Genomic DNA, 23147 nt, shown 5'->3' on the forward strand with positions numbered 1-23147 from the left:
AAGCCACTGCCTAGGCATTGTGGGTGGGCTGGGGCCTGGGGAATTGGGAAGGGTGGTCATGATATATGCATCCAGGAGGCAGAGTGGTGAAAGGAAAAAGTGCAGGCCTGGGAAATCAGTATCCTGGTTATGACTTTGGGCAAGCCTCTTCCCCACTCAGAACCCCATTTATAAAATTTATAAAATGTTTCCCCATTTATAAAATGAAAGGCTTTGACTAAGTGTTTGCACAGGTTTCTCCAAGCACTGATGTTCTGTGATTCTGTGATTTTAGGATTGTCTGGGGAAATATTGAGCTGCAGTCCAAGAAAGTCCCAGCTGCCCTTGCCTGAACTGATTCTCGTTGTCCTACACAGAGACCTGAGGGGCGGAAGCCGAGCGAAGTGGCGCACAAGAGCATCGAGGCCGTGGTGGCTCGGCTAGAGAAGCAGAACGGCCTGAGCCTGGGCCATAGCACGTGTCCGGAAGAGGTCTTCGTGGAGGCCTCGCCAGGCACAGAGGACATGGACAGTCTAGAAGATGCTGTGGTGCCCCGGGCTCTGTATGAGGAGCTGCTGCGCAATTACCAGCAGCAGCAGGAAGAGATGCGCCACCTCCAGCAGGAGCTGGAGCGGACTCGCAGGCAGCTGGTACAACAGGCCAAGAAGCTCAAGGAATACGGGGCACTTGTGTCTGAAATGAAGGAGCTCCGTGACCTCAACCGGAGGCTCCAGGACGTGCTGCTCCTGCGGCTTGGCAGCGGTGAGTGCCCCAGCAGGCCACCTACCACTCCACATGGGTGGAATGCTTCATCCAGATCCTCTTCTGGGAGGGGAAAGGGGAGAGGGAGACCAAGTGCCCTGGAGGCTAGGGAAGGACAGCCACTTGGCTTATCAGTTGTCTCAAGGAAGAGTCACTCCCACTCATAGTGAATCTGATAGGAGCTTATGTATGCAGCAGCCTCAGCTATGGGAACATTGGCGAACATGGGTCAGAGAATAAGAGCTGACAAAATATTTGTCACTGCTCACTCATTTATGCATTCATTCAGCAAGAGGCAGTAACAGGGATTGTAGGGAACCTCTCCAAGGAAATTTCAGGATAGTAAAAAGAAGTAGACATGATCCTAACAACATGTATTAGTTTAAGTCAGAAAGTGATAAATGCCAAAGGAGAATGCTGACAAAATGGATATGAGAGTTCAGGGCTTGGAGTGGTTATTCGTAACTGAGGGCATGGAGAGACTTCAGTAAGGAACTGAGGTTTGAAGGGTGGGCAGTGTTTCAAGGCACAAGAGGAGGCTGAGCAGCACTCATGAGCATGGGAAAATACCTGGAGCACACTAAGAGGAATAATGCAAATGTGCTTTGAGGACAGAAGATGGAAGGACTTGAAAACGACCAGCCTGGGATGTCTGAACTCGTTTTGGTAGGAATGGAAAGCATTAGAAAGCTTTGAGCAGGGAGGCACATGACCTTAGGAAGATGAATATAAAGACGTATAAAACTCCTTTGGTTTGCTCACAGAACTTTAAATAGGTTCTTATATTGCACTCTATTTTAACTAATCAGGTTTTCCAATCTAAAGTGGTTTAGAAGCAGGGATCAAGAAATCTGAGAGGCAGCAGCCTTGACTATCAGAAGAAATGACTGCCTACCAGAGAGAGAAAGACAGAAAAATGCTTTCAGAACATAAGAATCCAGAACTGTAAAAGATAGAGCCCAGTCAGTATTGAGGAAATCAGTATAACACAAGTTCATTGCCTCCATAGCCCCTGAAGACAGTAATTGATAAACTCTGAGTCAGTGTGCTTTGCTTGAAGAAGGTGGTAATCTAGTCTAGGAATATCCTCAAAGTTTAAATAAAATATGGTTTTGCCCTTATGAAGGTTTTCATTATCTAGATAATATATTTAGATATGAAGCTTCATTCTTCTTTGATTTATTCTTACCCTAATTTACTTATATTTGTAGGTGTCATTTGCTTCTTAAAGTATGTCCCCAAGGTAGTGGCTCAGTAGATCTTTGGATGGTCCAAGGAGTCAGTAGAGAGGCCTTTTCATGTCCTTGTCATAGAAAAGGAAACTACATTGGGACTTCCCCAGAGTCACTTAGGGAGGCAGAGGTAGAGTTCTGTCTCAACTCTAGTCACTTAGTTCATAGGCTGGAGTTTGTCCACTCCCGAACTCTACCATTGCTTTGGCAAGTCAGTGTCCCAAATCATAGTCTACAGAGGTTCACAGGGACACGAAAAGTCGCATATGGTTTGCAGCTTCAAAAGTTAGTAAAGTTCTTTATTAAAATAAAATCTCAAAGAGAAATCATAAATGTAAAAATTTGTAAAAGCTATATTGTTCTTGTAGCGGTGATGGGGGATGGGGATAACTGAAATTTTCGGAGAGGAAAAAATGTTTCCCAATCTTAAAGTGAATGATTTGTATTTTCAGTGTGCTTTGTATGCTATGCCTTTTATAAACTTCTTGGGGGCTTGTGGGGAAGTACACCAAAAACAGAAATTCTTCATACTTAATTCAACTCCCAGGGAAACTACCTGTTTTTCATGATTATGAACTGAGTTTAAACTCCAGAAACCACTCCTAAGCCTCTGGGGTGGTAAGACACCCTGCATTTTACATCATTAGATGCCTCTTTTAGTCCTAACACATGTAGAAAAACTTGACCTGAAGCATAGTTTCAGTGTCTTGATCTTTCTAGGCTCTCCCATCCCACAGGCCTTGAAGGCCATTGCACAGACCACTGGATAGCTCTTCCCTGATCTGAGTCACCATCATCATTACAATGGGTTGGACTCAACGTAAATCAGCTGGAGCCCCAAGTATGCATAGGGCACCCACCCTATCCTCTCAGGACTGCAGGCATCCTGGAAAATCACACCCACTGTCCCTCATCTGTGAAAGCTTAAAAGTCTATTGATTAACACATGTTAATAGGAGAATGGTAATGTGCCAAGTTCCAAGACAAATCCACAAGAATAAAATAAAAGGGTCCCTACCCTTAAGAGGAGGTTGTATGTTTTCATGGCCTGGATTCAAATCCCAACTTCCCTACTTCCCAACTCTGTGGCTTTGGGAAGCTCATGTCCTTCCTTCCATTCTTCCTTCCTTTCCTGTGACCGTATTTTCTTCCATGAATACTTTCTGGTCTCCTGCTACATGCCAGGGATCTTGCCTAGTGTAAGAATTCAGTATATTTGCAATACAGACCTTGCCCTCTGCCCTTGAGGAGTTTAAAGTTTGATGAGGGAAACAGATCCTGAAACAATCAGTGACAGCACAGTACATAAATGCCATCATAGGGACAAAACCATAGAGGACTGTGGGACAGCAGAGGGAACTACCCACCAGATTTTGAGGGGTCAGAGAGGGAAGGCTTCCTGAAAGAAACACGTTTTAGGCTGGAGCCTGAAGGATGAATTTTTGTTACCGAAACAGGAATCAGTAGATGGGGAGAGTGAGGAGCAATTTAGGCAAAGAGCGTGTATGTCTCTGACCCTCAGTGTTCTCATCTGTAAAATGGGAATGATCATATTACAGCCTTGTGACACACAGCATAGTGCCTGACATTCTGTTAATGCTTGATTACTGTTAGCTCCTGTTCAACATCATGTAATGGAGGAGCTAAGACAGGGTTAACTTTGGCTTTTAACTCAGGCACCCCCAGCCTGTAGTTGGCTATATGACCTTGGGCAGGTTAACTAACTTCTCTGCCTCAGTATCCTCTTACAATATTGAAGATAAGAGGGGTTATATATGTTTGTTCATTTGTTTATTCATTCAGTCAGCTAACTTTGACCAAATGCTTTCCGAGCCTAGGAACTTGGGGATATCCAAAGAAGACTAAGACATTGGGAAGCAGGAGAGGGTAGTGATGGAGGTAAACATGTTATTAAAACACAGAGTGCCAGTTCTGTGGGAGAGGTTAGCATATGAAGGGAGAATTCTCTCGTGGAAAGTCTAGTAAGATATCCCCTTGCTGTAACAGATCGTGATCTATAAACACCACTAAGAAGGCAGAGAACAACCAGAAAGCAAATGAGAGACCCTTGTTTGACTCATGGCTTCACTTGCCCTCTGATAAACACGTCCTGGCTTAGGGTTGATGTAGGGCTCAGGCTTTGCCATTCTCTGCCCCCTGGGCCTCATTTGAGTGTTGCTCCTGGAGGCATATCCTTGAGTATTTTTATTTGTCCACCTCAGCTAGGGGCCTAGCTCAAGGGCCTTTGTCTGGCTTGGGTGCTGGATCATTCACACCATAACAGGCAAATTCAGAGATGAGGGAGGCCAACAGGTCAGGAGGTGCTCAGTTTTCAAAAGAAATCTACCTGCCTGGAAGAATCATTATTTACTCACCCACGTAGTGGCGTCCTACGAGTGGTAGATGGTAGTGGAGAGCAGCCGCCTGGTCTTTTCAGACTGATGGGGACTCAGAGTGGGAGGCGGGTCTGTTAGCAGCCGGGAGTTATAATGGCACACCTTGGGGAGGTTGGGGTCAGAAAGGTGGAGCCACACCCAAGGGTGGGGGATAGCAGCAAGAGAGTATGTTTCAGAGGCTTCACTGAATCGTACACGTCTTCATTTGTACATTTATTCATTCTTTCATTCATTCCACACACAAGAAAAGATGGGTTTAATCGGAAGTATTCCAACATGGAGTCACGGAGTTGTGAAAGAACTTAGGCTATAGACTGTCACCCTCATTTTGCTGATGAGGAAACAAGCCCAAAAAGTGTCACTGGCTTATTCCTGAGGGTCTCCTGACCCTGTCCTGTGTGCCTCTCTCTGGCCCCTCACCTGTATGACCTTCTTTAGCTCTTAGACTTCAATTTTCCCAACATGGGGGTGTCCCCTCCATCCCCGTTACTCCCCACAAAGGACATCATCTCTCTCTGTAAAACAGAACTTTCCTTGTCTGTGATCTTAGCATGGTAAACAACCCCACTGTCCTCCACTGTCAAAATTAAATAAGGAAGCATATGTAATAACTTTAGCCCAGTGACCCCTATATTGTAAGTGTTCAATAAATGCCAGTCCCCTTTTCCTTTTTCTCCCTTTCCTGCCCATCTTCCCCCAAATAAGGAAATGCCGAGGATGCAAAAAGTGTGGTGATATTCCAAGGTACAGATGTTTTTCTGTGTATATTCATTTATTCATTACTTTATTCAGTGAACAGTTATCAAGGGTATCCTTTGTTCTAGGACTGGGTTAGGTGCTGGGAATAACGTAATGAACAAGACAGAGTGCCTTTTTGAAAAACAATACACAAGTAGATTAGAATGGTGTGTTTAAACGGGGCATTGGCAGCCACAGAGAATTTTAGGGGATGAAGGGAAGCGGAACAATAGAGACCCAGCTGGGGGAGGGTAAGCCCCCATGTGTGAGAATGGAGTAAATTCTAGGGTCTCTCTTGGTTTCTCCTCAGCTAGATTCCCTGTTCTTAGAAGGCAAAGTCCAAGGCTACGGTGTCCTCCCCAGTTTGTTACACTGTAAGTACCACTTAGATAGTATAATTCATTGTGGTGTGACTCGGGTAACATTAGTTCAAATAAGACTCTCAAGGGCTCTGTGAGGAATCCAAAGAGGAGCAGATGTAATCCTTGCCTTCAGGATGCACACAAGTCTCACAGGGAATACGTACATGTACACAGCATGACACCAGGCAAATAAAATCAGTGTTGTAATTGCAGGAGGGAGGCAGATGATGATATTAGATTTCGTGTGTCCTGTGTCAGGGAATATAGGCAAAAATGATGAATTCTAACCAGAAGAGGCATAGATAACTAGAGTAATAACAGTAATTCACATGTGCATGGCATTTTACCGGTTTCAAAGCACCTTGACATTTTTATCTCATTGGACAATTCTGATAGTCTTGTTGCAAGGCCAGGTAGGGATTATTATCTCCATTTTAGAGAGGAGAAGGCAAAAAGAAGAGATAATGTCCTGTTGGCTAGATCATAAGCTGGCTGCAAGTTTTGAAAAAGGAGAAAGCCATTGTGGCCTGCATATCTGTTTCAACTTTTTAGAGCTGGATCACTAACACCTCTGTAACCCTCGGGGTTTGTACCTTGTGTGCTGTCCAAGGTCCGTTAAAATACCAGCTTTGATCTTTAAAATCCTTTGCAGTCTGAACTGGCTTCTTTAAGCCCAGGTCTCTGATAGTGCCTTAGAAAAGGCAGCTAATGTCAGCCAAATGCTTCATGCTGGTTTTCTCCTGTACTGGAGACAACCTGGGCTTCAGCAGCAGATATTACTTGGGTTTGAATTTCAGCTGTCTTAATTTATTACCTGTGTAACTTCATACACATTTTTTAACCCTTCTCAGGTCTCTGTTTTCTCCTCTGTAATATAGGTATCTTAAAGCTCACTACATACAGACAGGAGAACTAGCTCAGTAATTAAGAGCCCTAATGGGCTCTGAGGTCAGAAATACTGGGGTTTTCAATCCCAGCTCTTCCAAATTCAAATTTTGTTGCCTCGGGCAAGTTACTTAACTTCCTCAGCCTTAGTTTCCTCATCTGTACAACAGAGTGAATGATAGTATCAACTATTATGGTTTTTAAAAGGAGCAAATGGGTTGGGGGCAGTGGCTCACACCTGTAATCCCAGCACTTTGGGAGGATGAGGCAGGTGGATCACGAGGTCAAGAGATCGAGACCATTTCCTGGCCGACATGGTGAAACCCCACCTCTACTAAAAGTACAAAAATTAGCTGGGCATGGGGGTGTGCGCCTATAGTCCCAGCTACTCAAGAGGCTGAGGCAGGAGAATAGCTTGAACCCGGGAAGCGGAGGATGCAGTGAGTCAAGATCATGCCACTGCACTCCAGCCTGGCGACAGCGTGAGACTCTGTCTAAGGAAAAAAAAAAAAAGGAGTAAATGAACAAATGCAGTAAAGTCATCTGCCTAGAGGCCAGCATATAGTAGGTGCTCAGGAGGTACTGCATCAAGATGTAGAATCATTTGAAGATGCGCATGAGAAAATGTGTTATATAGTGCTTGGCACATCGTAGGCACCCATTATGCTACAGCAGGACACAGATGTGATGGTCTGGCATGTCTTAATCTTTGGTCAACCCTGAATGACTCCTAGAGATTTCCTATTTCCCCTTGTAAGTCCTTAGAAATCATATTGGAACAGTCTATTTTACAACCATGCCTGGACTTGATTTCAAGCTCACTGGTCTGTAGCTTATAGAATTTGTCCATTACCACCCCCAACTTTTCCTGGGCAGAATTCCATCTTCCCATCTCTAGCTCTCAAACCCCCATTTGACCTCCTGGATTTTTTTAGACATCACTAGTTGTGGCTCAGTCTTCTCTTTGCCAGGACTCTCTTCCTGGGGCCTGTTTGTCTCAGAGCTCTTTCCCATCTCTTTCAGCCTCAGTTCATTCTCACAATGAGCAGGAGTACTATAAAAAAGTTGGGCTTTGAGAAAGGCCCAAAGCAGGTGGACAAGAGCCATTTTGTCTAGTTAGGTGTTTACATCTCCCTTGTGGAGGTGAGGCCCAAGAGGCCCACAGTCTGCCTGCCGGTTTACAGTTAGTGGTGGGGCAGTTTCAAAAACTATTGTACCCTGCTCAATTCAGATGGCACGAAGAGATCTAGTAGTAAGAAGTGGAGTAGGTGCTCTGAAAAATATTGGTCATCATCTACTTTGAAGGACTTTTTTTGAACTGTTGCCCAAATTAGAATTAGCCACAGTTTAAAATAAACCTAGATTATTTTAAAAGTTGATTTCAGGCTTGCTGAACAATTCAGGACCCTCCTTTCCCTTTCTTCCTAGACTCCGTTTTCCTGGGGGCATTGGGGATGGGGTTGAGGGACAACTCCAGGCTGTCCCTTTTCTAACAACTGCCTAGGTATTTAGAACATCCAGAGGAAGTTGCTAGGCTTTTCCCCATTGTCAGAATAGGAATGTGTTTCTCCATTGGAGCAGGGTTTTGCCTTCCATATTGCCATGTAACAGGCTTGTTTTCTTTTGGATTTGCCAGTCAGGAAATGGAGGTGGGAAAGTGTTCATTACAGACAAAGCCTGGTCTCTGGAATACCTGCTTTCGGCCAGACACTAAATACTTTCCATATATAAAACAACCTCAGCAGTGGATAAAACAGGCTCAGAGAGATTAGGTTAACTCGCCTGAGGTCACACACCCAGGAAAGGGTAGAACCAGTTTTCAGAACTGAGGCCCCTCTTGCTTTGCCATGCATCAGGCAGTCTGATCACAGAGTCCCTCAGCCATGTGCTTCTGTGGCACTGTCCCTTTTGCCTGCCTCCTGATTAGGCCTTCTTTGTTGGCCATTATACCATCCAGTACTGCCGTGCATTCTGTGACTGCAGGACCCTTGAGCTGTTAGATGAATATTTCCTGCTTAGTTTAAAAGCCCACCACGTCTTAAAAGTTTCAGCCTTACCAGGCAACATGGCCTCAAGATACCAACCAGATAATTCCTGGAGTTTTCTTAGAAATTGCCACTTTAGAGAGAACCGAGTTCAACCTTTCACCTCTGTCTTATAGAGGGACAGCTGAGGCCCAGAGAGTAGAAAAGACATATGTATCTATGCCATGTGGAATCAGAATATATAGGATTTCATGAACCCAGTATCATGAAGCAGTGGAACGTTTGTGTTCAGCTAACATGGATGGATGGAATTAGTTTGGCTGCCAGGATTCAGCAGGTCCCGGAGGCTGGCCATACCCTCCCTTGCTGCTCCAGGGGGCACTCTGAGTGTGGGGGGTAATTCTTAGAGTCCTAGGACCTTAGTCCCATAAGGAACCCCAGAGTTCACCTCGTCTAGCCTCCTGTACATGACAAGAAGCTTTCTTTAGTCTCCCTGCCATGCAATCACTCAGCCTCCAGTAACATTCCCCTAGAGACAAGATGCTCACTCACTTCCTTCCAGTGCAGCCTGTCCCACTATTGGACAGCTCTGACTGTAGGAAAATGTTTTTGTGCAGGGAACATTATTGGATCCTTCCTCTGTTCCGAGCCCTGTGCTAGGCACAGAGACATCAAATTGTTAAGCCCCCTTTGTGACCTTAAAGAAGTCACAGACTCATCAGCAGACTGTGAGGTGATGCAGGGTGAGCCTCACTTTGGTCCTGAGCTCCCAGGATGTTGGGGAAGGATACAAAAGAGAGCTCCTTACATGGCTGGGGTAGGAGAGTTGTGGATGGCTGGAGGAGGCCCCAGGTTAAGGGACTATCTCAGGCAACAGGAGAGCCTAAACAAAGGTTTGGAGTTGTAGGAGAGGCTGGCTTATTCAAGGAACTGAAAGTAGTTCTGGTTGGACGGCACAGTGAAGGGCGGGGTAGCAGGAAGAGATGAGGTTGCAGATACAGGTGAAAGCAAGCAGAACTACCCCAGACCCTCCTGCAGGTGGTTCATGGGGGCACTTCCCCATTGGAGTGGCCTGGGGTGCAGTCCTTCAACTCCCGAGTTGCTGTTTTCCTCTGAGCCAGGTGAATCAATCAACAGCCATGTAGCAAAGATGAATCCCATATGGTCCCTACTCTGGAAGGGCTCATGGCCTGAAGGGAGTATCAGCTGAGGTCAGGGTCATGGATTGATTTGTTGGACAGACATCCACCATGTGATCAAACTTTGCCTCCTCATAACTCCTGCCCTCGGGCACTCACTGTGCCCACAGTGGTCCCTCAGGAACCTGGGAGCAGCTCTTGTGCTGCCCACCCCGCTTGTTCCCACCACAACTCCTTAGCCCCCCAACCCAGCCAACTCTGGTCCATTTTACATGCATTGAGCACATGTGTGGGCCTTCAGTGCTTCTCTGACAGGGCGTTCTGCACCTATCCTGCCATTTGGATACTCTCTGGGCACAGATAGTTGGGCAGGAGGAAAGTAGAAGCAGCACAGATGAAGAAGCAGTCCAGTCTTCCCTGGCCACCAGAGGATAAGCTCAGAGCTCCTAGAGGTGACACCCTATTCCCCTTCCACCGCACCCCTCACGATTGTGGAGCTTTTCACAGACCCCCAAGGAATGTCTGAGAAAATCAGAGACTAGTTGAGGGTCACACAGAGTGAGCATTAGGCAAGAAGCTCTGAAAAGTACAGTTCACTGAGGAGGGGCAGGGCAGTGGAAAGAGCTGTCTTTGGAGTCTGACGACGCTGAACTTGAGCACTCACCACCTGTGTGACTTCTGGCAAGTTATTTTACTGCTCTGAGTCTTTACAGAGATAATAAGGTCCATTTTGTGGGACCATCATGAGGATTAACTTCTTTCACTAAACACATGTTTAGTGAGTGTTCTGTATGAAGGACATTGTGCTGGGTGCTGGGGATATAGCAGCGAACAAGACTCCTCATCCCCTTGGTGTTTATGTTCTAGTCAGGGAGATATTAAACAATCACCTGACAGTGGGCTGAAAAATGCTACAGAGAGAAAAAAGAGAGATACATTTGATATAAGACACTTAACAAAGAAGACATTTGTAGGTTTCGGCCACCTTTCCTTCTCAAATATGTCATTTGAAGTGGGCATCTGCACTTCCTCAAAGTCGGGGATAACCTTGACCCCCAAGACTGGGGACCCGGGCCTGCTTGTTTTACCTCTTTCTTCCTGGGTGGGCTTCTCCCGTTTGGAGCGGGGGCTCTCTCAGATCCATTTCAACTCTGCCGCTCTGTGGTTCACATTCCCTGAGGGTGTGGCCCCACTGTGGAGGCATCTGTGTGAGCCGCTGGGATCTCACCTAATCCAGGATTCATGCTAGAATTTTTTTCTCTTGCCTCTGCCCAACAAAGTCTGCTCCTGCCCTCACTCGAAGAAGGCACTCAGAAAATGGAGAGAGAGAGGACCTGAAGAACCCCGGCCTCGCTACTCCCCCACCTCCCCAAGATGTCACCCATCCATCAGAGCCCCAGTCAGAGATCACCACTTTCCCGAAACCTTCTAGGATCCCTTAACCAGCAGTGATCTCCCCCTCCCCAAATTCATGCAGATCATCACGTTGCACCCTTTGTGCACAGTGAGCCTGTGGTTTGTGCCACTTGCCTTCACCTTATGAGAACTACCCCACCCTAGGGTCTCATACCCAACAAGCTCCTCTCATCCTCCAAGCCCCAACACATAAGTTTGTGACCATCCTTCTGAAGATTTCCTAGTTTCCTCCAGAGGCAGCACCCCCTCCTTTGCTTCTGCCCCAGTTTTTTTCCTAATACTTGTTAGCCACATGGGTGGTGGCAGTCTGCTGCCTGTCTCTTTCCACTGATAGACTGTGAAGCACCCACTTCCACCTAGCCCAGGGCTGGCACTCAGCGGCACTTAGTAGATTCTCACCAAAGGAATGAAACCAGATTTGTCTGTGTTTCACTGGAAGCCTAATGGGGCTAAGAAACAGAAGCACAGCTACAGCAGCAGGTGAGAGCAGCTGATGACTTCTGAGAGGGTCTGAGAAGGTCCACAGAGGGGGATCCTCCTACCCAGCTCTGGAGGCATCTTCCCTAGTCTTTTTCCAAGGCCTTTGTTTAACTCCTTCATTGTTAATGTAGCTGTTCCCATGCCCAGGTCCTTCTCAACAGTAAAATCATCTCTATTCTGCCAAATCTAGTACTCCCTGTGCCACAGCAGATGTTCTGTATGCATTTAAGAATTTTGACTTGATTTACTTTGCATTTTTGAAGAAAATAGGATGGTACTTATTGCAGAGAAACTTCCTGTTTACTTACAGAAGTAAAAGGATTTAATCGTTTTTTCTAAAAAAAAAATATATATATATATATATATATAATTAACCTTTCTATTTCAGCTGAAATCGGAAATATTTAGTGTCCAAACACATATATGTTTGAAAAAATAGGTGATTTCTCAACCCAGAAGTCACACAAACATAAACATTTGTGTTAATCAGAAAGAACAGCATTAGTCCAGTTTATGATACAACAAGAATAGAAAATCGTGTAATTTCATATATTTGTTGCCCCAGCAAACACTTACAAAGACCCTAACTGTGTGTCATGCTTTCCATTTTAGGGAAAAAGCCAGTAGGGCTTACAGAGGCAAAGTAAATAACAGAACCAGGATCTTTACCAGGTTTTTCTGACACTAAATCTATTGCTCATCCGTTAAATCAGAGTTATTTGTATGCTCTGTAATAGTGCTTCACATGTTAAATCTGAACTTCCCCAGAACAGGAACATACTTTGTCTCTGGGTCCCCAGTGCCTCTTACAGAGCCGAGATCTTGATATGCAGTCAGGGGTTGTGAGATGAATGGGTTCATGAATGATTGAATGAAAAGACAAGTACTACCTTTCATGCTTTTAAAAAGCTTCCTTTACCCAGCTGAGAGGTTTCTTTCCATGGAAGAGATATTCTCCCCCAAATAAACCTCAAGTGTGTGTCAATATCGGAATGCAAATGGATCAAAGCCCTTTTTTAAAAAAAAATTCCTACTCTTCCCACAAAGTGAAAAAAGTTCTTTTGTTACCTAAAATATCTGCGCCAGATTGTACAATGCTGTCTCTTAACGCAAGTGCTTATTATTGTGGCTAATTTGGTCACATGTGTTTGAGGGAGAACAATGCCTCAGAAATTTTTTAAAAGCAAAACAGCAATCTGAAGCATTTGTTGTAATGAGATGTAAATTGCCAACATCAGTAGTGGAGCCGACTAAAATTTGCAATGAAGTGATTTTCCCCCCTCTTAAATTAAAAGCACTAGGGGCCCTCCCTGCTCTCCCCGAAGAAAACACATGCTTTTTTGTTCCTCTTCTTTCCGATCCTGTAATGCTAAACATTGCGCTCTATTGATTGATTCATTCCTTCATTCATCTGCCATTTTGCCCACTTCTGTCTGTTTTGTGCCTCAGTGCTAGGCCCTTCCAGAGGCATCAGCAGCCTGCATGGTGGCTTTTGGTAACCCCCATTTTGCAGGTAGGAAAGCTGAGTTGCAGAGAGGGTAAGATGACCTGACTTTAAAGTCATGAGCTGGGATTCAAACCCAGGTCTCCTGAAAAGTCCCTTTTAAGATGTGCCTTTGGCTGGCTTTTCAAGCTGACCTTCTGTAGACAATATCCTGGAAGGAGGAGGCTGTTGCGGAGAGCTTTTGCCAGGTGTTAAGCAAATGGTGCTGACTGAGAAGTGTAGAAAATAGTTTTTCTTGAACGCCAAGATCTCAGTATAGTAGCTTCTGTATTTGACAGAAGTTTATCAGTCCCATAGGAGACCATCGTGAGCCTTGAGGGGACCATCGTGAGCCTTGAGGAGAGTGGGTGGGCTGTGGAGTACAAGGACCTGCTCTGTGCTGGGCCTGTGCTAAGCACTAGGGGCAAAAGCAGAACAGCAGGGCCTCTGTTTCACAGAACCTATGGTTTAGTAGAGACGAACTTAAGCGCACAAGTGTGACTTGTGTGGGAGTGGGTGGAGAGGGAGTGAACGACTATTTACCAAGCACCCACTCTGTACCAGACTCTGAAATCATTGTTCCATATAAATATATGAATATATATATACACACACATATAATATATATATAGTTATCTGATTTAATCCTCAGTCTTGCCAAGTCACTGTTATCTTTCCTTCTTTCAGGTGAGACAACAAGATCAGAGAGGTTAAGCCATTATATTTATGTGTACATTATCTCTTGAGGATAGAATGTGAATCAAGCACTGTGCCAGGTGAGCCCTGGTCTCTGACATAAAAAGACACAGTCCTTGGCTGCCCTCAAGCCTCCTCTCTGACATAAAAAGACACTATTTTTGGCTGCCCCCTCCTCCTTTTGTAGGGGAGACAGACATAGAGATGAATGAGCACATCTGATTACTATGGTAGAGTGGGGGCAGAGGGGTGGGGAGAGTCCAAAGGAAGGTGGAGCTCTACTACCCAAGGAAGATCACAAGTCAGCTAAGCAGTAAGTGGAAAACCCTGTACTTAAACCCAGTATTTGGAGCTCTGTCTCCAAATCCCAAGCCAAGGGCTAGAGAGAATTATTTACTAGTCTTTGAGGGGATAGGGCAGCCTCATTGAAGAGATGGCATTTGAGTCAGGCCTTGCATCACTGGTGGAGCTTGTGTAGGTGGACATCTGTAGGGGCAGAATGTTCTGGACAAAAGGAATGGCACAAGCAAAGACTAGGAGGCAGGAAAGAATGGTATATGTGTGGAGAGGATTAGGCCAGCCACTTTGCCTGGAATGGAATCTGACTGTGGGAGGGGACCAACAGGATGGAGCCGGAGAGGTGACTCTCTCAACCCCTGCTCCCTCTGATGTCCCTTAGCTGTCCCTCTGTAGACAGTGTGATAGCAGAGCCCTTTGTCTGGAACTGTGCCATCTGAATTGTCCATTCTAACTAGATGCTTCTGATTTCTAATTAACAGCCCTGATTTCTACTTCTCGGACTCCAAGAAAGGTTACAGACATTCAGAACAGCTTCCCACCTGCCCATGCCTCTACCCTCAAGCACCTCTGCTCAGCAGCAGGACTGTACTTCAGAATCTTTGTCACAGCCCATTAAAGTCCCTCTCTTCCTCCCCTCTCATGTCATGAAGAATTTACTAAGAGCCTGTCATGTACCAGCACTTCCCTAGGCTCCAAGATGCTAAAGGGAGTAAAGCTTTGCTATTGAAGAGCTTTATAGTCTAATGTTGAAAACCGACAGGCAGACGATTGCAAACATAATTTGCTAAAAGTAGTCACAATGTAGAGACCCCCCTACCTGGGAGTGATGACAGTCAAGCCTCACAAAGGAGACACCTGAGCTATGTCCTAAAGTCTAACTGGGCGCTTGGCAGACAGATGAGGTAGTGTTCAAGGCCAAGACAACAGCACAGACGCCTGGAACAACATAATATTTGGGGTACCTGAGCAGAGGTGAATATTGGTGGGGGAGGTGAGAAATGACCCTAGAGGTAAGGAGGCTGGTTGTTCTGGGCCTTATGGAGGCCATGGTGTGGGACTTAATTTTGAGGGTAGTGGGCAGCCTAAGCAAGGAAAGACAGGGTCATGTGGAAGATCCCTTTGATGGCCTTTATAGAGATGGATGGGAGAGAATCAACTGAAGTCACGGCTATACTGGATTCATTCTGTTGTCCAGCCTCTCATGGAAGGAAAAGGAGGCTTTAGAGGAAGGGCACGTTCTTGCTAAAGATGACTGTGAGTGCGTGGCTTTCATGGACCTCCTCTTTTCAGCCTATTATTTTTTTTCTGTTGGCTGAAGGTCAGACCTGGAAGAGATTTCACACACCAACTCAGCCATGTGCTTTAGGGGAAATTTAAGTAATTACCTCTTCCCAGATCTGAGAAAAGATCAAATGTCCCACTTGAATTTGTTTGTGTCTCAAAAATTTAACCTGTGATCCCACCCAGAGAGAAGAAACTTTGGTATTTGCTTCTGAAACTTTAGAATTACTCATTCATTGTCGTCATTGTTTTATTTACTTAGCACACATTTAGGGAGTGCCTACTCAGCGCTAGGTGCTGGGGACAAAGGAAAGAATAAGACCTAGGCCCAGCCCTTGAATAGGTCCTGCACATCTTATTGGGAGGTGCTGTCAGAACGATTACGATGCTATTGGTCCTTTGCTCTGCCAACTTCTGTATCTGTAATTTACTCACCTGTGGTCACACAATTAAAATATAGCATAGCCAGGAATGGGACCTGAAATCTCTACCAGAAGGAGTCAAGCTCTTTTATTTGCACTGTTCTGCTCCCCAGTCATCTTGCATTCAGGTTTGTGCAAGTTTCATTTGAAATCTTAGGGTACTACAGAGATTTCATCTTTCAGTTAGCAGCTGCCAGCAATTCAGGATTGATATTCTCTCCTGGGAAGCTGTATCATGAGGAATTTTAGTAACAAATTCACCAGGACCTTCACTGCCACCAACCAAAGTCTAGGATGTGTCAACTGAACCCAGAGTTGCAAGCAGATTGTTACAAAGGGCTTTAATATATAAAGAGCTTTGTACCCAGTTTTCCACATGGCTAGGATAAGAGAAGGCTGGTCTGTGAGTTCATCTGTTATCTAAGTTAACATGCACGGCCAGAGGGAGCTGCTGTGGCAGCAGCCAAATCTCTGATCTCAGTCAACTCCTGAAATGTTTGCATGGGGAGAATTTCCAGCATGTTAAATTATGTTGGCCTTTGAAGTTGTTCTCCCACAAAAGTTAATCAAGTCATTTGGCCTTATTTACCCATTTTCATCCTGTTTCTCTGCCCTTTAGTAATCAACACACAATAGGTGATTTTTAAAAACAGTCCATTTTTAAAAGCTAATGGAGAAAAAATAACCCCTTTAGAAACTATCACCATTTATCTAGCTTCCTTTCGCTGTTTAAACTGCATGTAATTTGTGTTGATTGCATTAAAATAAAAATCAGAGTAGCTGCTGGATCAGGCAATCAGGGGCTTAATGTGTATTGTGTTTTAATTTCTTGGTTCAAATGCTCCTGTCTAGATACTAGGTCTTGGGGAGGGGGAGGCCTTCACATTTTTGCCCACACTTTCCTAAGCTCCCTTCTTCTGTTACGGCCTTCTCCACTGTAAGATACTGAGGTGAGGATTTTGGCAAAGACACGATTTGCATATTCCAGTAATTGCCACCCCTTCTTCTCCAACCCAGCCTTAACAGAACCTCTTTCCTGTGCAGGAAGTTGAATCCCTGCCTTTCCATTTAGACAATGACAGCCTGGAAGAGTGCTTCTCATTCAAACTTGATTAGAGTCTAGTCCACTCTTGTCTTCCAGTTTTCCACCTTTTCCCTTGTGACATTCATGCCTCATATTATTTTCAAGTCTGGGTTTAAGTGTAGTTCAATGGACAAAAATAAGCTAGGATATTTTTGTGCCACTGTGTGCTGATAGATGCCTAGTTAAAAATATTTGCCTTTTATTTTCCTTGGAGTTCTAGACAGATTTCTTTTCTTAACTGCCTAGGTCCCGCCATTGATCTGGAAAAAGTAAAGTCAGAATGTCTCGAGCCCGAGCCGGAGTTACGGAGCACTTTCAGTGAGGAAGCAAATACGTCGTCCTATTACCCCGCTCCTGCGCCTGTCATGGACAAGTATATCCTAGACAATGGCAAGGTAGTGTTTTAAGCTCAATATCCATTCCCTGCAAGTGTTTGTTAGTCAGAGTAAAGGTGGAGAGTATGGTGGGAGCTTTCCAAATCACAGCTTGACTGGCTGGCCTCCTGGCCTAGCCCTGAAAGACTGTTTCTGGAATTTGTATATTATAAGTAGCGTAGCTTTGCTGGGGCGTTTTCTCTTCCTTCTTCCTTTTTTTTCTTTGTTTTTTTTTTTAATATTGAGCCAAAGCAACTATAAAAGTAAATTGACATTTTAAAATAGCTTACTAGTGAGAAAGATATTTCTTAACTCCCATGAGAGTTTGATGAAACTTGTCCCACCTTCCTATGAAACCAGATGCCTAAAATTTATAAGGTGAGCTGGAAATGAAGTATCTGATTTACAGATAACAACTCAATTTGTATTCATTCACCACTTAGAAAGTATCTGTATGTTCTAAACCCTGTGCTAGATAACAGGAATACAGGGATGAATAAGACATACTCCCTTATCCCTAAGCCTCCTTCAAGCTGTGTATGCATCAGTGGTTAGCCCACAGTCCTAGGACCACAGAGAACTCCTCAGAGTTATTTATATGACCTTGAAAACAAATCATGAACAAAAACTTAAGCACTATTAGTAATGGAATCGCTTTTGAAAAATCTTAAAGCCACATGATGATATATACCAGCAGGGCAGGGGAGGAAACTTTTCTGACATTCTTCTAACATTCAGTTGAACTGATCTTTAAAGAAGTATATCAGAGCCCTTTGTGTAGGCACTGGTGAAATTCAGCTTTAGTGTTTTGTTCTCTGCCACTGTGGCATGCATTACAGACATCGCCCCTCATGCTGCTCCTTAACGCGTCATGTGTTGGTTCATTTTTCTTGCCTCATGCTTCAAAAGGTCTCTGTTTATTTAGTATCATTCTCTGGTAGGTTGATGAGAAAGAAAAATTTGTTTTATTTGGGTTTGTCCAGATATGTCTCTGCAACTGGCCAACCTGAGCCAAAGCAAATATTGTCAAGCTGAGGAAATGAAACGTATTAGTTTTCAGGGCTCTCTTGGATGTGCTGTCATTCCCTGCATCTCCCACTGCGCGCTTCCTCCCCTGCAGAGGTCCATTCTGCCTTGCCTTGCTCCCTTCAACAGGCTTGAAACATCAGCTTTGCAGAGGAGAGGTGGCATGACAGGTTGGAAGTCGGCAGCCTGGAGCCTGAGTTCTTAGTATAGCTCTACATCTATCCTACCTGTGTGACCTTGCGAAGGTCCTTCACTTCTCTGGGTCTCAGCATCCTTATCTGTGAAAGATGGGATCGGATTGATGCTCTCCAAAGGCCTTTCTGATTCAAACTGTGTATCTAAGTTTGGTGAACCTTCCCCAGTCAAAGATAAAAGTTGGGACTATACTATGTTTGTTGATTTCTTTTTAGTCATGAACACATTGTGGAGTGACTAGAGAGTTTTTCTTAAAGTAGCTTCCAAGAGAAATCTATTTCTCCCTTGCCTTGAAGGCTGATGGATAGTTTCAGAGCAGTATAGGGGGCCTCTTTTGCAAAGATAGCATTCTTCCCCCAGAAAACGAGTCTCTCAAACCTCATTTAATATTTTAACACATGAGTTGAACAGCAAATCTTGAAAATGCCTATTTTGTTTTTTCATTGGTTTTTGCCAGCGTGTTGCTATAAGACTAACCTGGTTTTTGTTTGCACCTAATTGGTAGTCAGGCAGAGAGAGTTTTAAACGCAGAGGAAAGGAAGTGGACACACTGGAAATGATGGCAGCTTCCCAGAAAAGCATCTCCCACATCCCCCAAGTAGCCCTCATTGTTCTTGGCTCTGCTGTCTTCTCTAACCCTTCCTTCTGTCTGCACGATCAGAGGCCTTAATCTCTGCAAGGCTTAGAGCACTGGAATGGGATACATTTCCTAGTAGGAAATGATTTTTGTCCTATAAAACTTTTCACATAAATATCTTCTGATCAAGTTCCCTCCTACCAGATGCCATATTTTTAATAACCTCCTTTGACACATAACACTAAAACTTTGGTCGAATAGTATACTGTGGTTTACATGAATCGGGCTTGCCACACAAATTTCTGATTTGGGTAAAGTGCATTGTGTTTCTTTGTCTAAAATGTTTTATTTCAAAAACTCATTGAATCATAAAGCTGCAAAGACCATTAAATTTTAAATAACCTAATTTATATGTAGTATGGATAGGGAAACATATCCAGAGAAGGGACTCCTCTACAATTAAATAACAGGTTAGAGGCAGGCAGGAACTGAAAGCCAGACCTCCTGGTTCCCAGGCCAGTGTTCTCACCAGTCTGTTCTGCTACATCTCTGACAGCTGACCATTGCTCCAGGTGACCTTGAGCCTTGCTAACCTCAGGGGCCCTTGTCTTAGATGCCCCAGTATATACCTGTGATTGGTCATAGTGAAGCCCGTTTCTTTGTGTGCTCTAAAGTTGGCCTTGTACTTGAGTGAATGTCAGAAAATATTTTCATCTCCAAGGAACAGCAGCTCATCAGAAGTGAAAAACAGTTCCATAAAGACATTAAATACGCCCATGACTTTTTACTGCTTTGTGTACAGACTAGCCCATATCACTTTGTAGGGGACAGAAGAGGCAAAGCCTTGACCCTCCCCACTGACATGTACTGTGAAGGACTGAATCAGGTGGCAAAGGCTCTAAGTGGGCTAGAAATTCAGAAAGGATAGAACTTAGCCCTGCGGTAACTAAGGAGTGTTTCCTGAATTTTAGACTGGGGCTTGAAAGATTAGCAGGCTTAAGAAAACGTAGGGAAAACATTCATTCCTGGGCAAGAGAATGGCAGGAGCAGAAACCTGGGGAGGGGAAAGGGGGTAAAGGATGTAACAGTTGCTGTCCTCCTGACGCTTTACATATCTTTTCTCATTTCACCCTCTCAGCAACTCTGAGGTAGCAATGATCTGCTGACTGTATAGATGAGAAAAGTAAGGCTCAGAAAAGTAAAGTGGCCCAAGTTAACCAGCAAGCAGGTAGAAGAGCTGAGATTTACACCCAGGCTGGCCACTCCAGCACCCATCCTCTTGATGTTACAGCACACTGGAAGTAGCAGGAAGTGAACAAGTTCAGGAATTTTGTAGTATAGATGGACTATTATAGATGAATATAGTAGGGGAATGAAGTAGTAGTAAACAGAATGGATTCTAATGGGCCTTCAAAGCCAGACTAAGGAAGTTGGATTAAATATGATAGGAAACAGGGAGCCATTCAAAATTCCAGAGGATTTACATAAAAACACAGTTGAAAGACCACAGAAGTCATCTAGTCAAACAAGGAAGGAGATGTTTTAGGGAACTTGATCTGTCGTGATTATAGGATGGGCAGGTTGAAGGGGGCAAGGACTGGAGGCAAAGGCCAATCCGTGGCTGTTTTCCTGGTTTCCCTGTCTGCAGTGGTGAACTGCACTGGAAGGTGGTGTGGGAAATAGCCAGGCAGATACAGATAAAACTCAAAAGGAAAACTAACTGAACATTGATGTGTTAGGTCTGCTGTCTTTGATCTATATCAGCACCACCTTGGTGGCAGCAAGGAAGACAAGGAGAGCAGAGGCTTCAGGATTTGGGTTTGAATCTTGATTCCAAAATTGACTGTGTACCTTAGGAAAAGTTACATAGTCCCTCTGAATCTCTGTTTACATCTGTAAAATGGGAAAATAATTTCTACCTATTTTCATCTCTTAAGGTCATTATGAAGAATAAGTAAATTGAATGTACAATACCTGGTTCATTATAAGTACTCAAAAATACTAGTACCCCTTTTCTCTTGTAGAACTTTGGCTAAAAGGACTTTCTTCTCCCTTTCAAGAATAACAAATTAAAAGATCACAGGAAAGCAAGGCCCAGAGGGTCGGGGTGGGATAGGGGGGAAGCAGAGATTTTTGAAAAATCTGAAGTTGGCATCCATCTCTATGATTTTCTGATTCAGAATTTAATGTAATTCAAAGTTCCTTGTTTTTCTCCTGTCTCAGGAAGCTTGTGTGGGTGGCTTCAAGTGTCATCAAGGGAAGTGATGTAGGGTCCAGCAGGGAGCAGCAGGGAACTTGTCCTCAGCATGCCCAGTCTGGCACACAGACTGCCCACCTGCAGTTCGAACTGCGGAGGAAAGGCCACACTTGACCTTGGTGTCCGTGTTGCCTAGCCAGCAGCCAGGTAGCACATCTCGCTCCAAGGCTGCTTATCTTCCCTGAGCGGATGAACAGCTTTGCAGCACTGAAGTTTACAGCACAGAGAGGCCAGGTGGATCTAGTTATCTGATTGCCTGCAGCAGTCTGATCTTTTGAGCAAAAGGAGGTGAAGTCAGACGTGCAGGTAGATTGTTGACTTACATTCATGGGTGGGTTGTGTTGCTATTTTTTTTTTTCTTCTTGATGGTTGGAAAATTTCAGTAATTGGTAAAGGAAGAAGCTTTGCTGGCTGACCTGACTGCCTAACTATGTGTACTCGCCTTCCTTCCCAAGCCAAGCTCCGGTAGTAGAAAGATCTTTAATAGTTTTTTGAACAATTGGTCTTGCTGGTCTACCATTAGTTGGGTATGCATCCAGTCTCTTAGAGCAGGACCTCTCCACAGATGTCTCTGACCATGTGACATTGGCAGCCTGCAGGCCTTTCTGAAAACAAGGACCTTTGGCAGATCCTTCTCATGCCCCTTAGAAAGTTTAGCTCGTTAGCAGCTGCCGCCCAGTGTCCCGACAGAGGCCATTTCCTCCCTTCACAGACACAGCAGAAGCACAACGTAAATGGCAATGTCAAAGCGAACACTGTTTTTTTAATGATGAATGTTAGTAAATGACTTGTGAGATCTAAATTTTATAATAATTTTTTTTTTTTTTTAGATTTACTAAAGGTGCAGGAAGGGAGAACAAATGAAAATCTTGTAGCTTATTGCCGGAACATTCTGTGTCTTATTGGCTCTGCACTGAAACTTGTAGGGAGCGTAAGACTGTGTTTTGTTCTTTGTGCCGTCGGAATCAAACTGGGTACCTTGTGGTTGTGTTTAAAATCATAGGTGTTTTGAGCCAGAAGGAACTTTGAGATGAAATCCAGCTCTACCACTTCATAGGTAGGGAAATGAAGCTCAGAGGTGGGAAAGGACTGGCACAGCCCTACTCCAGTTGGCAGGGCAGCTGCTTTCCTTACTTGAGCTGGCAGAGGTTTTCACACTTAGCCATACATTGGAATTATTTAGGCTACACCCAGCCCAAATAAATCAGACTCTCTAGGAGTGGGACCCAGGAACTGGTGATTTTTCTTTTTTTTTTTTTGAGACGGAGTCTCACTCTCTCCCAGGCTGGAGTGCAGTGGCGCAGATCTCAGCTCACTGCAACCTCTTCCTCCCAGGTTCAAGTGATTCTCTTGCCTCAGCCTCCCAAACAGCTGGGACTACAGGTGCGTGCCACCACGCCTGGCTAAGTTTTTGTATTTTTAGTAGAGACAAGAGTTTTACCATGTTAGCCAGAATGGTCCCAATCTCCTGACCTCGTGATCCGCCCACCTCGACCTCCCAAAGTGCTGGGATTACAGGTGTGAGCCACGGCAGCCGGCTGGCACTGGTGATTTTTACAGCTCCCTAGGTGACCCCTGTGTGCAGCCAAGGTTGAGAACCACCATGCTAGGAAGGTTTATGTCCCAGAATACTCAGATTAAAGGAAGGTGGAACTTTCCATAGTGTAACACAGAAAGAAGTTACACATGTGTGTCCTGAGATTTGGTCAGGCTCCGAGCAGCCTCGCGATAACCTAAGTATAGTGTAGAATCTCAACTCTGCCACTTACTAGTTGAATGATGTTCAGCAAGTCACTCCACCTTTCTGAACCTGGTGTTTCCATCTGAAAGGAAAATGGTGTTATAATGCCTTCTATCCACAATTGCCATGAAGATTTGAGATAGCAAATATAAAGCACTAGAATAAGGCCTGGCACACTACAGGAATTCAGTCGATGATAGCTATTCTGATTACCCTTAAAGAGAGTTAATTTCGTATTTGTGACATGAATCTCTTACAGTTGTGCAGCAATGCTTTTTAAAGGACAAGAGAAGCCTCCCACTGCCCTCCTGTCGGACTAAACAGGTGCTGGTGTTCT

The 23147-nt window shown here is 44.6% G+C and overlaps 1 protein-coding gene across 19 annotated transcripts in view; it reads left to right on the plus strand.

Moving 5' to 3' along the window:
* The window catches only part of LOC107126370 (AGBL carboxypeptidase 4), a 1456730-nt gene that overhangs the window by 1215409 nt on the left and 218174 nt on the right, over positions 1-23147 (plus strand). For 8 of the 19 annotated variants that reach the window (XM_065522885.1, XM_045386456.2, XM_065522880.1 and 5 more), the window contains 2 exons: positions 357-741; positions 16887-17035. The exons of 7 other annotated variants lie outside the window; for them this stretch is intronic. In XM_065522885.1, the coding sequence (XP_065378957.1) occupies positions 357-741; positions 16887-17035 (534 nt within the window). Of the gene's footprint in view, positions 1-356; positions 742-5417; positions 5482-16886; positions 17036-23147 lie in introns of all 19 variants that reach the window. 4 more of the 19 variants (XR_012420370.1, XR_012420379.1, XR_012420371.1 and 1 more) reach the window with 2 other exon arrangements.

The sequence above is a fragment of the Macaca fascicularis genome, chromosome 1 (assembly GCF_037993035.2).
Source record: "Macaca fascicularis isolate 582-1 chromosome 1, T2T-MFA8v1.1".
Taxonomy (NCBI): domain Eukaryota; kingdom Metazoa; phylum Chordata; class Mammalia; order Primates; family Cercopithecidae; genus Macaca; species Macaca fascicularis.